We start from the raw sequence: 19,775 nt of genomic DNA on the forward strand, positions 1-19,775 counted from the left end.
GCAAAAATAAATGTGAGAGCTTCTGAGAGGTCAAAACAGATACCAAATGTGTGGAGGCCAAACAGAGGTCCCATGTGTCACCTTCAAAGATGATTCTTTAGCATTGTAATATCCCCAAATTGGCCTGTTCATTTTTGCTATTCATATAAAAAGAATCAAACAGTTTGGAGTCCGCTATCCACTATTCTGTGAATAGAAACAAGGGGATTCGATTATTAAATAAAAGAATGAAATGTGTGCAGTAGTATGTAAATTCTGTAGTAGTTTAATATAAAAAAATCTGATTGGTTTCTTTTAAAAAATATATGCATTTTCAGATGTACGGTGGTTCTTATCAATGAATGCAGACTGATTCATGAAGTAAAATGTGCACAAAGTAAGGTAAACCAATAAAAAGTTTAATATAATGAATTGTATCATCTGACAGTCTGCATTAATGCAGTTATAACAATGCAAATGCAGGCTGGAATACATTAGAAGGCTATAAATGTGTAAATGTGAATGGAGTAGGCACCACTTACATTCCTTTATACATAAGCATAATTAAACTGTACAATGATAATAATGAACCATTAAAGAACATTTTAGTAAACTCTTTTGCTTTGTTGCAGATAGACCACAATCTTCCTTTACCCCGGAGTCTTTTTTTACATTTTCAATTACAGGGCTCATCTAAAGCAGAAACATTTCTATGTACTTTTGCAAAATGTTAAAGATGCATGGCTAAATGAAAATGTTTTTGTTTCTGAGTGCTAATATCTACCACTGTATATATTGTACATTGCCCTACACAGCTCGGTTTATAGTGTATGTATAGCCAAAGGATATTTTTTCATTTCGGATAATGAAAGGCAGGGTAAAAAACAATTTCATTCTTTTCTTTTCTTTTTTTGCTGTCCCCATTCTGCTTATGGCATCTTCCCAAAGTGAGAAAAAGTTCTTTCTTAAATAGCTGCCATTATAACAGGTACCACCAGTGGATAAATTACCCTCACTGCTTGCTCTGGTCTAACATTTTGGCATTCCCTCACTTTTTGTTTCAGTGACAGTGGCCACCAGGACAAAATGAAGGAGTAAATCTCTCCATTGGGGATATAGACAACAGCAAAAACTTGACTTAGGATATAACTCTTCTCCACCCTACCCAAAACGTAAAAAGAAAAAGGCCTTCACATACATGTTAAAGCCTAACTGATTTTTCAGTTTAAAATTTTCAGTTTAAATTTTATGGACATTCCATGTCCATAAAAACAAAAGATGTGCAGAGTCTTACAGTTTTTCTTTAGAAAGCAACCGCAGAGTACAAAAGGCTGTCCCTGCCAGCAGCTGCAGGAAAGGAACCTGTGGGGGAAAAGTGCAGAGGTCTGACACATCCCTTGCTGAACTAGATAGAGTTAGAGCTCTTCAACCAGAAGGGAGCATGAACTTTAGCTCTGACTCAGCAAGGGTGTGTAGGACCTCTGCTGAGAGCCTGTCGCTTCTACACACAAAGCAAGGGTCCTTCGCTGCAGCTTGCTGGCAAGAGCAAGCTTTTCTATTCAGGCTTTGGCCTGTTTTTTTTTTTTTGTTTTTTTTTAAAGCTGTAAAACCTTGCAAACCTTTGATGCACCTGGAATGTATAGTAGCTAAACATTCAATTTAAGATAATTGCATGGGATCCTTTACAACTACAGTGCAGTGCGTGTGAACACATGGTAATGTATGTCACTATAAAACGTTGTTGAATGACTGCTGATGTAACTGAGTCATAAAGGAGTTTTCCAGTTTGACAGGAAAGCGGGTCATCTGCTCCTCACACCTGTCCGGGACTCCCCATTGATTCCACTCTTTAGATTTCACATGTATTACCACCTACCGGTTAAAGCTAGGGGCAGCTGAATCTTCCAAGTCCATGTGTTTTAAATGAAGTGATTGATTCTCCAGGACATTTTTTTTTTAAATCACTGCTTTATAAATACACCCTGTGTCACAGTATAAATAACCATTTTGCTTGAATAACTACATTTTAGTGGTCTATGGATCAATGTATTTAACCAGGATTCACTCAACTGTTGCTATTTGAATCTTAAGGGAAAATGTGTGAAACTTGGGTAAAAACATTGGCAAAATAGAACTCTAAAGCCCCATACACACTATCAGTTTTTCTGCTGAGTTTTTCCTTCAGATTTACCAAAATCATATAATATGAGGTCAGACCTTAGGAGTTTCAATTTGTATGCAATCAGGCAGGCCCTTGTACTACATGGTTTTGGTAAACCTGAAGGAAATACTCAGCAGAAAAACTGATAGTGTGTATGGGGCTTTAACGCTTTGATTTTCAGACGTCAATTGTGTTACGACGACCGATCGTCTGCAAATATTACAGTTAGGACAGTGCTTTCGACAGACAATTTCACTTTTTCATCAGATAAAAGCTGGATGTGCAGACTGACATTTTTGTCAGATGCGAACTCAACGTCTGATTTTCATTTCATTAGTACGGTTTTCATACAAGAAAAATCGTAAGAGCAAGACTATGTATGCTCAGAAAACGAAAGAATACATACAGAATTATTCAACGGGTTACGTCACTTCTGAAGTTGTATTCTGTCAAACGAAAATTCTCGTATTATTAGTAATCTCTTCAATTTCGACATGAGACTAGCATGCCATAAAAATCAGACACACTTTATGCATTACACAATCCTGTCCCCTGAACTATGTACATTACCGTCTCTTCACCTCTGAACTATGTACATTACACACCTGACCCCTGCACTCTATCCATTACCCACTCTTGCCCCTTGAACTATGTACATGCCCCACTCCTGACCCCTGCACTATGTACATTACACAACCGACCCCTGCACTCTATGCATTACCCACTCCTGACCCCTGCATTATGTACATTACACACCTGACCCATAGAACTCTGTGTGTTACCAACTCCTGACCCCTGCACTATGTACATTACCCACTCTTAACACCTGCACTCTGTACATTGCTGACACCTGCATTTTGTACATTATACCTGCACCCTTTATATTATATACTCCAGACACCTGCATGTTACATACTTTTGACCCCTCTTCTCTGTACAAGTTTTAAATCTCTCCCACTGTTAGCACAAAGTTTGCCTCACTCAAATTTCTCCATGACTCACACTGCCTGCAGGCTAGGAGGCGGGTGGTTGGGCTCAGGTCTTGGCCCTGTCAGAATGGGGGGCCCTGTCAGGTAGGCTGTACAGGCCCCATTATTTATCATGGCAGCCCTGTCTTCATGACTAGTAAGATTACTCTCTTTGACATGGATCTGGCAGTCGAGGAACTTAGCCTTTAAGATTTTTCTTTTTTTTTTTCATAACATTTGTAAAAATATTTATATTCTTTACAATTTCAAGAAAGTGACTTTGTCAGTAAAGTGTTATTGATCACTATGGTTGCCTTAAAATTAAACTTTCTTTGTGCCAACGTGTTACTCAGTATACTCCTTTTCTTTCAAGCTTCATCAGCTGCCATTTGGCCAGTGATGCTCTGGGATTTCTGTTTTACATTGGCTGATACCATAGATAAATCTAATCAATAAATTAACCAAAAATAAGCTAAAATTTCTCTAATAAAACTCAAATAAAAAAATCTGTTATAACAGCACAGCACAGGAGAAATATAAGTGACAGGAGCCATTTAACTGGCACATTGGTCTCAAATTTGACACACAAATGATGCTGCCCATTAGACAAGAATTCTTGCTACATAGAGAAACGCTTATTTACACGCTCTGGACAATCCAATGAACGCTTCCTGTGCTGTTCCTGCTGCTCGTTCCATTCATCTTCAGCATGGTATGTTCCCAGAAATATGGCCAGTCTTTCCGAAGGTGTCCTTGAATATGGGTACAGAACGTAGGTGTATATAAAGGAAGCCACCATACCTCCTACCAGTGGCCCAACCCAGAAGACCTAAGAAAAAAAAAACAATCAATGTATATTTTATAATTAGATTTCTAATAAAATAACCAGATGACCTACGCTAAATTTAATTAGATTGGAACTTTTTAGCAGTTGTGATTCTGCCATCATCATGTAGGCATTATAAATCCAACTACACAATGGTCCTGAGGATCTGTTACCAAGAGGAATTAATGAGACTTCACACTTTGTGCTGGGGCTTGTGGATTGAACTCTTATGTTTTATTGGTCTTATGCAGCCAGGCTGGCTAAAAAGTATAATATACGTAAGTCTTTCATTATTATTATTATTATTATTTGCTATTGCTGTGGTCCTATATCCAGCTGCCCTTTTTCTGTGTATAATTTTTGTTTATACGTGTACATGGGGCAGCCATGTTTGTTTATTACATATGAGGATTCTGCTTCCTGCAATGTAGTGCTACCCAATGGTTGTGCTTTACTGTTTTGTCCCAAAGTGACATTATAAGGGCTGACCTGCTGACTGCAAACAACGCATTACCTTTGTGGCTTGTATCTCATTTTAACAATAGTTAAAGTACATCTGAGACCAAATGTTTTTCTGACATTTTGTATAGAGCAGGTAATGGTAAAACCCCAACCAGATTTTTTGCAGTCTGGTTCATTTAGGGAGATTTTCTTTCACTTCTTGTCTTATAAACACAACAGGCAGCAAGAGGAAATATCCCCAAATATACATTTGTTACTGGAACAAGTGTTGCTATACAGGATTTCTCCTCTATTGTTGTCCTGGTGACAATTTTTAAATCCCATCACTGTCTGTCCTGGTGACATTGATCATCAGGATGCCTATTTTGTGGCTCTCAATTGTTTTACAATTAAATAAAAAACAAATAAAGTTGTTTTAAGATTTTTTAATTCAAAACATATGGGTAATTTTAGAGAAGATTGGAAGCCACATTAGAATTTAACCATCTTTCCATTAGAGGGATTATGGATAGCAGTAAGATTTTTAATTCCTCCATAAAGAGGGTAAATAAGTTAATCAGAATAGTGGCAACATTTCATATATGTCCTATTCCCAAATTCAATCTAAAAGATATTTTTTTTGCTGATAATTGCCTGATAATGTGCATATCCAATGACAGCACAAAAAAGGGAGAGTCCAATGTATTTTATTATTGCTGTTTATTCACAGAAAAACAACATAAAAAACCAATGCGTTTTGAGGGTACAAAAAATGGGGCTTTAAAGCACCTTATGCGTTTATAGAGTTGACAAGTTTAACAAGAATTGTTATTCTTCAACCAATAAGCCTGATGATTCTTAGCCCTTGTACACACGGTCGGACATTCCAACAACCAAATCCGTCGGATTTTGTCCATCGGATTTTGTCCGATTGATTTTATCTGAAACTGTTGCATACACACGGTCTGGCAAAGTTGTCGGAAAATCCGATCGTTCAGAACGTGATGACGTTATTTTGTTAAAAGGGGACTACGTTCAGGCTAGTAGCCAATAGCTTTGGTGTAGGAATTTGATCTGAGCATGCGTGGCACTTTGTCCAATCGGAATTCCCTACACATGATCGGACAAGGTCCAATCGGATCATCTTGTCAGAAAATTTTACCGACAAGTTGGAAAACTTGGTCCGTGGATACTCCGACGGAAACAGTCCGATGGAGACCACACACAGTCGGATTATCCGACAAAACGGTCTGATTGGACATATTCCATCGGAATCTCCGACCGTGTGTACAAGGGCTTATGCCGCGTACACATGGCCGTAATTTCGGCCAGCAAAAGACCGATGAGAGATTTTTGTTGGAAAATGTGACCGTGTGGATGCTCCATCGGAATTTTGCTGGCCAAATTTCCACCAGCAAAAGATCGAGAGCGGGTTCTCAATTTTTCTGACAGAAAAAGTTTATATCAGAATTTCCGATCGTGTGTATGCAATTCCAACGTGCAAAAACTCACACATGCTCAGATTCAACTACGAGATGGAAGCTATTGGCTACTGGGTATTGAACTTCCTTTTTCTAGCCCCGTCATACGTGTTGTACGTCACCGCATTCTTGATGGTCGGAATTTGGTGTGAACATGTGTATGCAAGACAGCTTGAGCAAAATCCCATCGGAATTCCGTTGGGAAAACCATCAGAGCTTTTTCTGACCAAAATTCTGATCGTGTGTACGCGGCATTATTCATTGTCCACTGTTACTAAAATGTTTGCATTATTAAAGCTGCTCCCCTCGCAAGCAGAATGGCTGGATTTTTTTCGTTTTACTTTTCCTTTAAAATTTTAGCCTTGTCCCCAACACCAATCTGACATAGGCCAAGGTGATGTGTAACTGGTCCTGCAGCTTTCTGGGATACTTGCGTTACAACCCCCTGGAGACTGCAGGCTTGGCCCACAAAGTGGCTTGGGGGTGGTATTTACCCATGTATTTTTACTTTTATTCAATTAATGGAAAAAAAACAACTTCTGCATCATTTTACTGCTGCATGTGTTTTTGCTATACAATTGTTTGTACTTGTAATTAAAATGTATATTTTGGCACTATATAATTGAATAATAATACCTACACTGACTCTGTGTTATTTCATTTTATAGAAAATAATTTATTTTCTGACCACAGGAGCTTAATATAGTCCTGCTCATTCTAAAGAACTAAGGCCCACCTTTTAGAAACATTTTATCAATGACAACTTGACTTTATATAAAGATACTTATGTTAATCAGGGCTGCCCCAAACAATACGATAGAGTTTGGTCTAAATGGTTGGTTGACCCAACCACAGCTTCTATGCTTGATAAATCGTAGTATCTTTGTAATTCTATATTTGTGATGTATATAATGGAAATATGAATTGATACTGGAGACACTCTCTTTTTACTACCATTTCTGGTTGTCACGAGAAGTCCCATCATTAGGACCTGAGCCATATGAAGATCCAACATGGTCACCTGAATCCTAGAGTTTGCTACTGGTTGTCACAACCCCTGCATGGGTAACTGTGTCTTTTATTGTGATCTTTTGTATTTGTTTCATTGTGTTGTATGCTTGTACACTTAATATCTTAATAAAAAAATAAAAAATAAATAAAAAAAAGAACTAAGGCCCCCTTTACATATCGCACAGCATGCATTTGGGTGTCATTCTTTGTTTCTACCACAAGAAATGTGTGTAGCAGATACACATTTTGACATGCATTTTGTTACAATGTGCTACAAAAGTGATACAAAAGTGCCCACAAAAGTGCTACAAAATGTGCTACAAAAGTGTCCAAATACACCGTCAAAAAACATGCAATGCTCCACACCTGAAAAATGTGCAGGAGCTTCATTGGCACATTTGCCATGCATAGAATAGCCCGTCCAAGTAAATGGGCTGCCCTATGCATGACCTGTGAATGGGGCCTAAGAAAACAAAACAAAATGTAGTGCAGAAACTCTCACAGCTAAGCCAACATATAACTCAAAATGGACAATTTAATTTTCTTACCCAATGATTGCGAAAAATTCTCACAATGACTGCTGGAGAGAAGGATCGTACAGGATTCATTGAGCAGCCAGTGAAATATATCTGGAATGTTTAAAACATTGATATTATTATTTTAATGAAATGGCTGTAAAAATAAACATGTATTCAGTATGCAATGTACAAGAGATATAGTGGACCTCAGGCTTACACTTACCCATGGTAACCAATTCTCAAATAGGATATACTTACCTTAATCAAGTGGCTCTGATCATCTTCACTGTTCAGCTTCCCAGTACTACACAACCTTTTCTGCAACATCTACCCAGCCCCTTGTTTATGGGGGTATCCTGCCTTAAGGGCTGTTGGGTCAGCAACCTGGAAGTGACCAGACAAGTCCTCTCCTTTCTTTTCCTCTCCTCTCCTTTCTTTCCTCTCTTTTCCTTTAGTTTCCTTTCCTGCCTTCTTTTCCTTCCTTCAGCAGCAAAGCCACAGGGCTAGCAGAAGATCCTGTTTAAAATATGCACCCAATGTACTAGTGTTTAGACACATTACCTTATCAAATGACTCTGGTCATTTTCACTGTGCAGCCTCCCAGTACTACACAACCTTTTCAGCAAAATCTGCCCAGCCCCCTGTTTTGGGGGTTATCATGTCTTGAGGGCTGTTGTGTTAGCAACCTGGGAACAACCAGACAGGTCTCCTCCTCTCTTATCCTCTCCTTTCCTTTTGCAGAAATGCGGCAGAGCTAGCAGAACACCCTTCAAAGAATATGCACCCAATGCACTAGCAATTAGATGCATTCAGATACATACTTTTCTTCTAAAGGCTTTAGGCGTGTATGCATATACGCTTTTACATGCACTCTCATACATGCGTAAAATCAGAAGATACATTCCATCCTGGATGCAGCTTCATTTTTTGTACTCCACTAAACACAGCTCACATTTTTGTTTTTAGACACATCTGTGTGCATGGCCCTGTTGTTTCACATTGTGCTGTGTTTAGAAGATGCATACAAGACTATACATTGTGCAGCATTTTAGACATGTGAATTAGCCCATAATCATCCTTCAGAACACGATTGTGCAAAGTATTTTTGGCTTTCCAAAGGTCTCTATGGGGTTAATTTATTAAAATTGGAGAATGCAAAATCTGGTGCAGCTCTGCACAGAGACCAATCAGCTTTGAGGTTTTATTGACAAAGCTTAATTGAGCAAGCTTGAAGTTAGAAGCCGACTGGCTACCATGCACAGCTGCACCACATTTTGCACTCTCCAGTTTTAGTAAATCAACCCCTATGTGTCACTTTTTTATCTCATAATATTATACAGGCATACCCCACTTTTAAGTACACAATGGAGTTTATTTACTAAAGTTGGAAAGTGCAAAATCAGACTCACTTCTGCATAGAAACCAATGAGCTTCCAGCTTTTATTACCAAAGCTTAATTGAAAAAGCCGAGGTTAGAAGCTCATTGGTTTCTATGCAGAAGTGAGCCTGATTTTGCACTTTCCAGCTTTAGTAAATAAACCCCATTGTGTACTTAAAAGTGGGGTATGCCTGTATAGCATTTCATTTTAAATGATAGGTGTATGTCCAGTAAAACATCAGCATAGATTAGGCACAGGTAGGTTACGATCAGATTGGTGGCACAGTAACTTTTCACATACGCAATGGCTCTCTACACACCTCCCTCTGTCCATTGCGTTTACAGTTTCCACATACCATAGCTCTAGTGAGTAGACTGTAGGCGAGGTCTGCCTCAGGCTGATTTATAGAGAATAATATATATGGAGAAAAAATATCAGTTTATACGCATTACAACAAAAAATGTAATACAATTTACATAAAACAGTTTCCTTTTAACTGTGTGTGCACCACTTCTGTCCATTTAATCCTGGACTTAAAGGATAAGTTCACCTTTTTAAAAAGAAGAATAAATGCAGATGTTTTTGCAGTGCATTTATTAGTTTTCTTTATAGCCTATAATTTTCTTTTTAATGCCAGAAAAGCATTGCACCTAAGACTTTTTGTCACCTTTGGACAAAAATTTGCTGTAGAGTCACTTACTGGTAGACATGTGCGATTAGTTTCGTACGAATCTCAAATTCGTACGAATTTCCCTAAATTTATACGTTCGGGAGGATCCGAAATACGAATTGCCATGCGTTCGAATTTTGTACGAAATACGAACTTTTTTTTTTATGAATCCCCAGGAGGAAGTCAGCACAGCACAGGGATGGTGGGAGCCCCTCATCTAATGAAAATTTGTATTTCGGATAGGAAATTCTTCAACGGAAATTCATATTTCGGATAAAAACCAAACTTCCATCAGCATCGACTGTCATATTGAGGTATATTTTTGCCTTTAAATTCATCGTAAAGAACGTTCGTACAAGTTAACGAACCTAACGACAATTCGTATTTCGTACAAATTGAAATTGAATTTCGAACATGAAATACGAAGTACGAATTAATTTTAATAGGAACCGTAACGGAACAGAACTAAACAAATTTATTGACGGCGCCCATGTCTACTTACTGGTTGGATCACCAGGTGCAAAAAGGAACCGCATCTAATTGAGGTGAATGCTACCATCTATTAAATACATTTGGGTTTACATAGCTCCCCTAAACCATTAAAATCGAATTAATTACAGTGAGTAACTGTATACCATTCCTTAATGCACTAAATCAAGCAATAAATGCAATAGTTGTTTCAAGTCAGAATAAATTTAGTAAATTACTTACTCCAATGAGATGTCCCAGAGTGACAGAAAGGCCGATGGAAATAGACGGAGATCCTACATTATCTGATCGCCTTGCATCAGTGGTTGCAAAGATACACAATACCAGTTGGAAGGTAAGAATCATCTCAACGACAAAACCCAGTCCTGGAGTGGTGTTGTTGCTGAGCTAAAATAGTAAAATTAAGTTTTTGTCAGAGGACATAGTACCCAGCATGCACTCTAAAAGCAATTACAGTTAGTTAAAAATATGTTTGGAAAAAAACTTCTAAAATCTACATAATGGGATAATAATATTTAGAGCATAAAATTATCCATTCTGTCACAATGTTATATTGATTTGAGTTATTGTAACTAGTTTTACTATCATGTGAACTTCTAATTTGGAAGAAAGTGAAGCTAACTTACTAGGGATTTGGAGAAAACCTACTCTGGATTTACTAAAGAAAGTTTTGCCTTTTATAGTCATTGCAAGCTAAAATGCATTAACAGAGCCACCAAGTAATAAGTGGAAATGTAATTAGTCTACCAATCCAATGTTTTCCCAGTGAATAGAATAGGGCTGCTTATAAACTCTGTTTATATGAAAATCTTTCTTTTAATATATTTTTATTGAAATTTTCATCATAGAAATTTATAGAAATTTGAGATGAGATGAGAGAAACAAAACACACACAAAAAAACAAAACACAATTAACAACATGAAAATGTATGACAGTGCCCCCTAGTGCCATAAATATATTTAGGAATTAATGTGGGATACTATGAAAAATATAAAAAATAATTTACAAGTGTACGCTAATGATTGAGCAATGATAACCATAATTAACATAATTAAATATAAAACAAAGGGAAAAAAGGGGCAACTTATGCCTTTAGACAGAGCGTCCAATAATATATAACTAAAAATTGTTTTTTTTGGTCACATCGGAGAATTTTAAGATATTAAGGTTGCAAAATCTGTTTTTTCCATTAAAGATATCCAGGGGAGCCATACGTATCCCCACATATGAAAATCTTAAATAAATTCAGATCGAAAACAAGCTTCGTTGCCACCCCATGAAGAAGAATCTTCTTCTGTGTGCTACTGTGATCCCTCCATTTGTGACAAATACAGCAATAAAACAATGTTATTTAGTAGCATGTATAAGGTTTAGAATTACAACCCCTGTCAGGCTTTTTTTATTGTTGTCTGTGTCCCCATATCACTAATTGAGAGACTCCTCTCTATTCTTTTTGTAGTTATTGAGATAAGAAGAGAGGGAAAACCTCTCCAAAAGTGACAAATACAGCAATACAACACCATTATTTGGTAGTTAGTAATCAGTGTTGAGCTATAAAAAAAAACAAAAAAACATCATAAGTAAATAGTCCCAATTCTTGTTGCCACAGATCAGAGGTGAGTCACATCACACTCCCTTCACTGCCAGTCCCGCCTGTAACTAGGAGGTCATGGCCATTTGATAAGAGTACATCTTGTCCATATGTTGGTGGTCAGCCTTTGTGGTGAAGGGAGTATGATGTGACTCACTTGTGATCTGTGGCTACAATAATTTCTCGCCATCGTTTTTTGGGACTGTTTTTAAATTAATTTTTCACTTGACACTTTTTACTTATGATTTTTTTTTTATAACTTTGTTTACTAAGTTTTCTTTTGTGACAAATATCGCACTGATGTGTTTGCAGTTTATGCACTGTATTAGAAGTTGACACAAGCGCAGTATTTTGTTTTTTTTCACTATTATTTGGTAGTACTTGTGGAAGGATTAGAACACTGGAACATGAAGTAGGATCAAATACAGTGAAACCTTGGATTACGAGCATTGTCCTTTCCAGGAGAATGCTTGTAATCCAAATCACTCGCATATCAAAGCGAGTTTCCCCATAGAAGTCGATAGAAATGAAGATAATTCATTCCACATTGACTTCTATTACATGCAATATTGCATGTGGCCAGAGGTGGAGCGGGCGCCGGAGAGCCTCGGAAATACTCGGGGACAGCTCAGAAAGCCTCAGAAACACTCAGGAATGGAGTATTTCCGAGTGTTTCCGAATCATCCCGAGTATTTCTGAACAGCTCCGAACAATTCTAAGTGTCCCCCGGAGCCCCGTGCCTCTGGCGAAATGCGGTACTGCACTGCCCATTAGCTTGAATTCTGCTCATTTTGCGAGACAACCCTTGCAAACCGAGTCAGAATAAAAAAAAATAAAAAAAATGTTGCTCATCTTTCAAAATGCTTGTTAACCGTGCTACTTGTGCACCAAGGTTCCACTGTATCTTTGAAGGAAACACAGACAGCAATAAAACCCAAACAGTAGTCCTCCCCCACTTCATCCAAAACTTAAAATAGTTTTATAAAATTTTTGGTCCTTTTGCTCATGGTAGCTTTAAAGAAGAAGTCTCTATAGAACACACTTTTGTGTTTTTGTATTTACGTTTTTCTTTCTTTTTTTTTGTTGTTTATCTTTTCATGTCAGGGATTTTGTGGTGTAATGGGAAAACTTATGAAGTGTAACCAAAAAATTTCAATAAACAAAATATGGGAAAAAAATCTAATTTACATTTTTATTCATGTGTTCTGTTCCCCAGGGGACAAAGTACTATGGGATTGATTTACTAAAACTGGAGAGCGCAAAATCGGCTGCAGCTGTGCATGGTAGCCAATCAAATTCTAAAATCGAGCTTGTTCAATTAAGGTTTGACAAAAAAAAAAAAAATGGAAGCTGATTGGTTTCTATGCAGAGCTGCACCAAATCCAGAAAATGAACCCTATGGAGTGCTTCCTGCTTAGTAGTGCTGCGCAGTGAGTGTGCTTTACTGCACTTGTCCAAATACAAATGGGGTTAATTTACAAAAGGAGTCAAGACTTGTCGCTTAGAAGTTGTTAGTGTTCACGTCAACCAACCAACCAATTAACCAACTAACCAATTATGTGCCAGCAAAAATCCTCTTTTCTAAAAGTCCTTTGGACATGATTAGGTGGACAAAGTGAACAAGGGTTCCCCTCTTTTTCCTAACATTCCCTTGCAAAGCAAACATACCGGTACATTTTACTACGTGAATAGCGTCTACTCCCTAAATAAACCAGCCCTTGTATGTCATGCTCAGACCCATAATATGCAGTAAACATAATACAAAAGCAACATGTCCTGTAATAATTCAGCAGCCAATAAAATGTATAAACGTAAAAAAAAAATGTTAGGTTTTACTTCAACCACTTTAATCATGGACACTTTTATCCCCTTCCTGCCCAGGCCAATTTTTAGCTTTCAGCTTGTGCTCCCATGCAACAGTTTACCCACACTATATTTTTATCATTTTGTTCACACAAATAGAGCTTTCTTTTGGTAGTATTTAGTCACCACTGGACTTTTTATTTTTTTGCTAAATAAATGAAAAATTATTGAAGTTTTTGAGAAAAAACATGTTTTCTTCGTTTCAGTTATGCAATTTTGCAAACAAATATTTGTTCTTCATAAATTTAGTGCAAAATGTATCCGGCTACATTTCTTTGGTGAAAATATCCCAAATCAGTGTATATTATTTAGTCTGTAGGAAAGTTATATATTGTATATATCCTTGATCAATCCTAAAGTACTGATGGCCTATCTAATTTCTTGAGGCCCTAAAATGACAGAAATAACCCCCAAATGACCCCTTCTTGGAAAGTAGACAGTCCAAGGTATTTAGTAAGAAGCCTGTTGGGTTTTTGAAGTTGTCATTTTTTGTCATAATTTATTCGAAAATCAAGAAATGAAAAAAATGTTTTTTTACATACTGTCACCAGTGCAGTACAGTGTCATCATATAACTTGTGTGCCAGTGATCAGGGACACTGACTGACATAAATGCTGCATTTTGCATTTGATTTCATATATTTGAACAGTGCTATGTTTGACAAGAATGCCCATCTATGTGTGCCCATAAAGTTTAGTAAAAACTATTTTAAAAAGATATTTAGTTACAGTTTTATTATGATGCATTGTTTGATAAAATGTTCTATAAACAGCATATCAGATTTCTTAGGAACGACAGGAATGATATTCAAATATGTAAACGCTTAGAAAAGACTGGTTGAAGATTTTTATGATGCTGTACCTCTTGGTAAATACTTATAATGTTCTGTACTGACCATTTTGGTGGCTGTACACACTTCGATAAATGATCAATTTCTTTTCAGAATAATCTCTTCTAATAGGAATAATCAATCTATAGTTTATCGATATGTCACACACGGAGAATACGTTTTAATTGATAACTAAGACACAGACATAACCTGCTAATGTAAATTTTCTATCCCACATCTGTTTCCAGCATGCATTCTCATGATCAGATCGATTAATTTACTTTCATATTTATGAATAGAGATGGTCCCAATGTTCAAATCGAATGTAAATTCCACTTGAACATCGGGACTTCGTTGGTCCACAAACAAACTGAACATATGGGGTGTTCATGGCAAATTTGAGCGCCACAGAGTGCCCCATAATGCACTGCGAGATCGCAGTGCATTGATGGCTGCTGATTAGCCAAAGCATGCACCTGACCTGCATGCTTTGGCCAATTGCAGCACGATCTGCCGTGAGAGCCATGATTGGCCAAAGGCAGGGTGCTTTTGGCCGATCATGGCTTGGGGGGCTAAGTCCACACCCCACGCTATATAAGGCTGCATACATGTTGGCCGTATGTAGTGTGATAGTGGAGATTGAGAATTTGAGCTAGATTAGGCAGGTTAGTTAATGGTGTGGAGGCAGTTTAGTATATATATGTATTGTATATGTATATGTATTAATATATATACCGTGTAATTAATATATCAATTAATATATATACACAGTGCATTCAGTGTAGACTAATATATATAGTGCAGTCAGTGCAGAGACCCTTTGGGACTGGTATAGATTTTAAGGGAAACTCCATGACAAAATGTAAAAAGAAAAAGAAAACAGCATGGGGTCCCCCCAAAATTTATACCAGGCCCTTTGATTCTTGTATAAATTTGAAGGGAAAGTCCACGCCAAAAAAATAAATAAATTGGCGTGGGCCCCCCCATAATCCACACCAGACCCTTATCCGAGCAAGCAGCCTGGCAGGCCAGGAAAGGGGGGGCGAGCGAGTGCCCCTCCCTTCTGAACCATACCAGGCCACTTTCCCTGAACATGGGAGGGTGCTTTGGGGTCCCCCAGATCATGCCCTCCCCCTATGTGAATGGGTATAGGGTACATTTTACTCCTACCCATTCACCAAAAAGTAAAAACCTAAATAGACAGTTTTTGACAATTCCTCTATTAAAAAATTTAAAAAAGTGTTCAGCGATGTCCATCCATTTTCAATCACATCTTCAATCATGCCACCCGACAGACCCGGAAAATAGAAAAAAAATAAAAGCTCTGCCTCGATGGGAGGATCCCGGGGACTGCTGTCTCTTGGCTGGGACAGTTGTTATAAAGGCAAAGGCGGGGCTACCCGGTGACTTAATCGAGTGACCCTGCCCCCTTCTGATGTCATGTGACATCATGTGACATCTTAGGGGGCAGGGCCATCCGGTTATGTCAGCGGGTGGCCCCTCCCTTGCCTATATAATAGCCAAGAGGCAGCAGTCACCGGGAGGCCTCCCATGTTTTTTCTTTTTTTTCTATCTTTTGGGTCCATCAGGTGGCGTGATTGGCAATGGATGTACATCACGGGACACTTTTAAAAAAAAGGAATTGTCAAAAACTGTCTATTGTGATTTTTACTTTTAGACACTTTTTTTGGTGAAAGGCCTGCCAGGCTGCTTACTCAGATAAGAGTCTGGTATAAATTTTTGGGGGGACCCCTCGCCAATTAATTAATACATTTTGGCGTGAAGTTCCCCTTAAAATCAATGCCATTTGGATGAATTTTGGGGGGACTCCACATGTTTTTATTTTTATTTTGGCGAGACCTGAAGGGCCTGGTATGGACTGGGGGGGGGGGGGGGGGCACACCGATTTTTTTTGTAGATTTTTACATCTATATTGTCGGGAGCCAACAATACATTACACTCACAAGCAAATTAAATAAAATTTTTTCCTTTAGAAATGTCATTTTACTGCGGCACTGCTAAACATTACACAGATGCTCCACTTTACAGGCAAACTAAGAGCCCCCCCCCCCCCCCCCCAGCAGGATATTTAAAGGAGTATTTCATTTTTATTGTTTCACTTTTAGAATTATTAAAATCCCTGCTCCTGAAAAACAGTTGTTTTACATTGATACATGTCCCTTGGGCAGTACCCGGGTCCCCATACACTTTTTTATGGCAATAACTTGCATATATGCCTTTGAAATTAGCACTTTTGATTTTTCATATTTGTGTCCCATAGACTTTAATAGGGTTTGCATGTTCACTCAAACTTTTTGCCTATTCGCATGTTCTGTTACCAACCCAACCGGGGGGTGTTTGGCTCATCCCTATTTATGAACAAAGTATCTCAGTGCTGCCTAACTGATGCAAAACGATCAATAATATTCCACCCTGGACGACACTGTTTGATCAAATCGAATCTAACTCAAATCTAAATTGATCAGAAGGGAAATTATGGCTATTTGATTGTTTACGGATTCTGTTGTTTTGATCCAACCGCACGTCAATCTGGTAAAATAATCAAACCGTGTGTATTTGTCATTATGCACTGAAGAAGAGGACATTGTGGCTTCAAACACGAGTCCTCTTCTTCATCTACAGAGTTTAGGATTATCTGAACTTCAAAACGTATTGAATAATGTCAGCTGTAATTCAGTCATAAAACCAATTTAATGAAACAGAGACTGGATAAGGTACACACTGTTATTATATTTAATTAGATTGTAAAATGCGCGTTCTGACCATACTGTGACGATGAAGGAGCACAAGTTTCTCAGGGCTAGGTTAGGTTAAGGAATTTTAGTAATAACTTTATGCGTTTAGTCATATCACAATGTTAAATTCATCTGCTGTAATTTCTTTTTTTTAATGTTCTCCTCTGTATGGAAAGAAAAAAACGTCATAAATATGTTTTTTCCAATCTAGGAATTTAGCAAACAACATTGAAAGCATTGAGCTATAGCGTATGCCTTCAAACAACTGGAAAACTGGAGGAATGAGATCCATACCTAGCTTTTTATAGTCCAAATTAGAGGTAGAATAATTATTTATCAGTAACAATTAGAAACATAGTGATAACTAAAGATCTATATAGGACAACCAGGACCTCCTTCACCCCGTTGGTGATCCCTCTTGTGATAACTAAAGATCTATCTATATAAGAGAACCAGGACCTCCTACCTTCTGTTGGTGGACCCTCTAGTGCAGGGATATGCAATTAGCGGACCTCCAGCTGTTGCAGAACGACAATTCCCATGAGGCATAGCAAAACTCTGACAACCACAAGCAGGACACCCAGAGGCAGAGGCATGATGGGACTTGTAGTTTTGCAACAGCTGGAGGTCCGCTAATTGCATATCCCTGCTCTAGTGATAACTAAAGGTCTATATAGAGGAATCAGGACCTCCTTCCTCCTGTTGGTAACCCCTCTAGTAATAACCAAGAATCTATATAGTGAAATCAGGACCTCCTTCTTTTTGCTGATTATCCCTCCAGTGATTTTTTACATGACATTGTGATTTCTAACACACAACAATCTTAAGTAATATATGATTTAATAAATTACTTTAAACTTTGAAACACTGGATAAATAATACTGTATGATTCAATAAGATTAAATTGTGTATCATTCAAATCTGCTGCCAGTCTCCATATTTGGAACCAATAAGCATAGTGAAATAAACAGGTAGTGGGTTATATAACTTGTTATCATGTATTAAAGCTCACCTGTAACAGGGGGAAAAAAAACAGAGGTTACCTTCTGAAAAAGTTAGTTGCCTGGCTGTCATGCCAATGTTTGACCCTTTCACTGCTGCCAACGCAAGGCATATGTTTGAGACAGCACTGACCTGTTAACAGATTTTGGTCACTACCACTGTAGGGAGTTCGTTTACATTTTCTCTGCAGAATGTCTGCTTTTTTTTAACTCCCCGCCCCAGTATGCGCACATACAAACATATACGCGTACACTGGGTCTGCTAATGAAAATGACAATTGCGCCATACAGATCAGCTAAGGCTGTGTACATCAAAGGGAGAGCAGTAATTCTAGGGCAATGAATCATTGTTAATATGCTTTATATCTGTTTACTACATCTATTTCATATCTAGTGACTGCATCTTTTTGTATTTTACTTAAAAATGGGTATTATATTATCTGTATGTACACAAAAATAATTTTGGTTGTATTTTTCTAAAAATATGGGTTTAAAAAACAGTTGTACAAGTAACAATAATGTTATTTTTTAATTTTATTAATGTATGCAAAAAGAAAACAGAAATTTAACTGGCAGGGAAAGGGTTAAACCACAAGTGAGTCATGAGTCATGGAAAATAAATTATTGCAACATTAAGAAAATGTGACTTTCACTTGAAGAAGGAGGTCGGCATTGGCAGCCCCCCATATTTATCTCATGATAGGGTACAAGCAAGCACACATTTTTTAATTTTTAATGGTAATATGCACGCCTACAAGAATTATATATATATATATATATATATATATATACATACACACACACACATATATATATATATATATATATATATATATGTGTGTGTGTGTAATATATATATATATATATATATATATATATATATATATATATATATATATATATATATATATATATAAGCACAATAAAAATAAAAGACAAGACAGGTCTGTACCATTTAAAAAAACTAGAGAAACTAAACATTACACACAAAAATTGATATATATATATATATATATATATATATATATATATATATATATATCAATTTTTGTGTGTAATGTTTAGTTTCTATAGTTTTTTTAAAGTGTACAGACCTGTCTTGTCTTTTTATTGTAATTTATTGTGCTTAATACACCTTTACAATATAGGATTAGTAAACTATAAATTTTTTGACATATGTTACAAAGATAGGTAATATATAATTCTTACATTGTACATGGTAAAACAGATGTTGGTTATCTGTACAGTAATCACATTTGGTTTATTTTTATACTTACAGCATTGATGGCAAGGTTCCCTCGGACAGCTGGTGGAACAACCCCCCACAGTATACCAGCCCCAGCCAATCCTCCCAGAATCTGAGCAATGATGTAAAATGCAGCCCTCCAGATAGAGATATGAGATCCAACAAGGAAGGCAATGGTAACAGCTGGATTTATATTTGCTCCACTAATAGGTCCCATTGTTTGGACAACACTTGCTATCACCAAACCAAAGGCCAGAGAGATCTGGAGCACCGTTGGCAGGGCAGCAGGCCATTTCAGAGCAGATCCAAGTCCAAAGAACACAAAGATCATTGTACCCAGAAACTCGGCAAATATGGCCCGGTAAAAGGCCCATGAACACAGTTCTCTCATTTTGAAGTTTGACATCATATAAAAAAAGTCCTCTTTATCGATTCCTCAGAGCAGTGTAAGCTTGTAGATAACATTTGGCAGCTTATATATCTGTAAGGTGTTGAGGTGACAAGTTGAACAAGAGGTGGAGAAGACTATAAGTTCCTCCCCTTGTTCTACATGTTAAAAAACACT

At 37.4% G+C, this 19,775-nt stretch overlaps 1 protein-coding gene across 1 annotated transcript; it reads right to left on the reverse strand.

Moving 5' to 3' along the window:
- Window positions 1–377: 377 nt before the first annotated feature.
- Window positions 378–19,775, reverse strand: LOC143984035 (aquaporin-5-like). The gene is made up of 4 exons (XM_077484310.1): window positions 19,242–19,775; window positions 10,146–10,310; window positions 7,416–7,496; window positions 378–3,937 (listed from the first exon to the last, which is right to left on the reverse strand). Exons 1-4 carry the CDS (start codon window positions 19,617–19,619, stop codon window positions 3,728–3,730), a joined length of 834 nt encoding a protein of 277 aa, XP_077340436.1. The 5' UTR covers window positions 19,620–19,775; the 3' UTR covers window positions 378–3,727.

Source organism: Lithobates pipiens, unplaced genomic scaffold, assembly GCF_037356315.1.
Source record: "Lithobates pipiens isolate NorthernLeopardFrog02 unplaced genomic scaffold, aLitPip1_a1.2 Scaffold_16, whole genome shotgun sequence".
Taxonomy (NCBI): domain Eukaryota; kingdom Metazoa; phylum Chordata; class Amphibia; order Anura; family Ranidae; genus Lithobates; species Lithobates pipiens.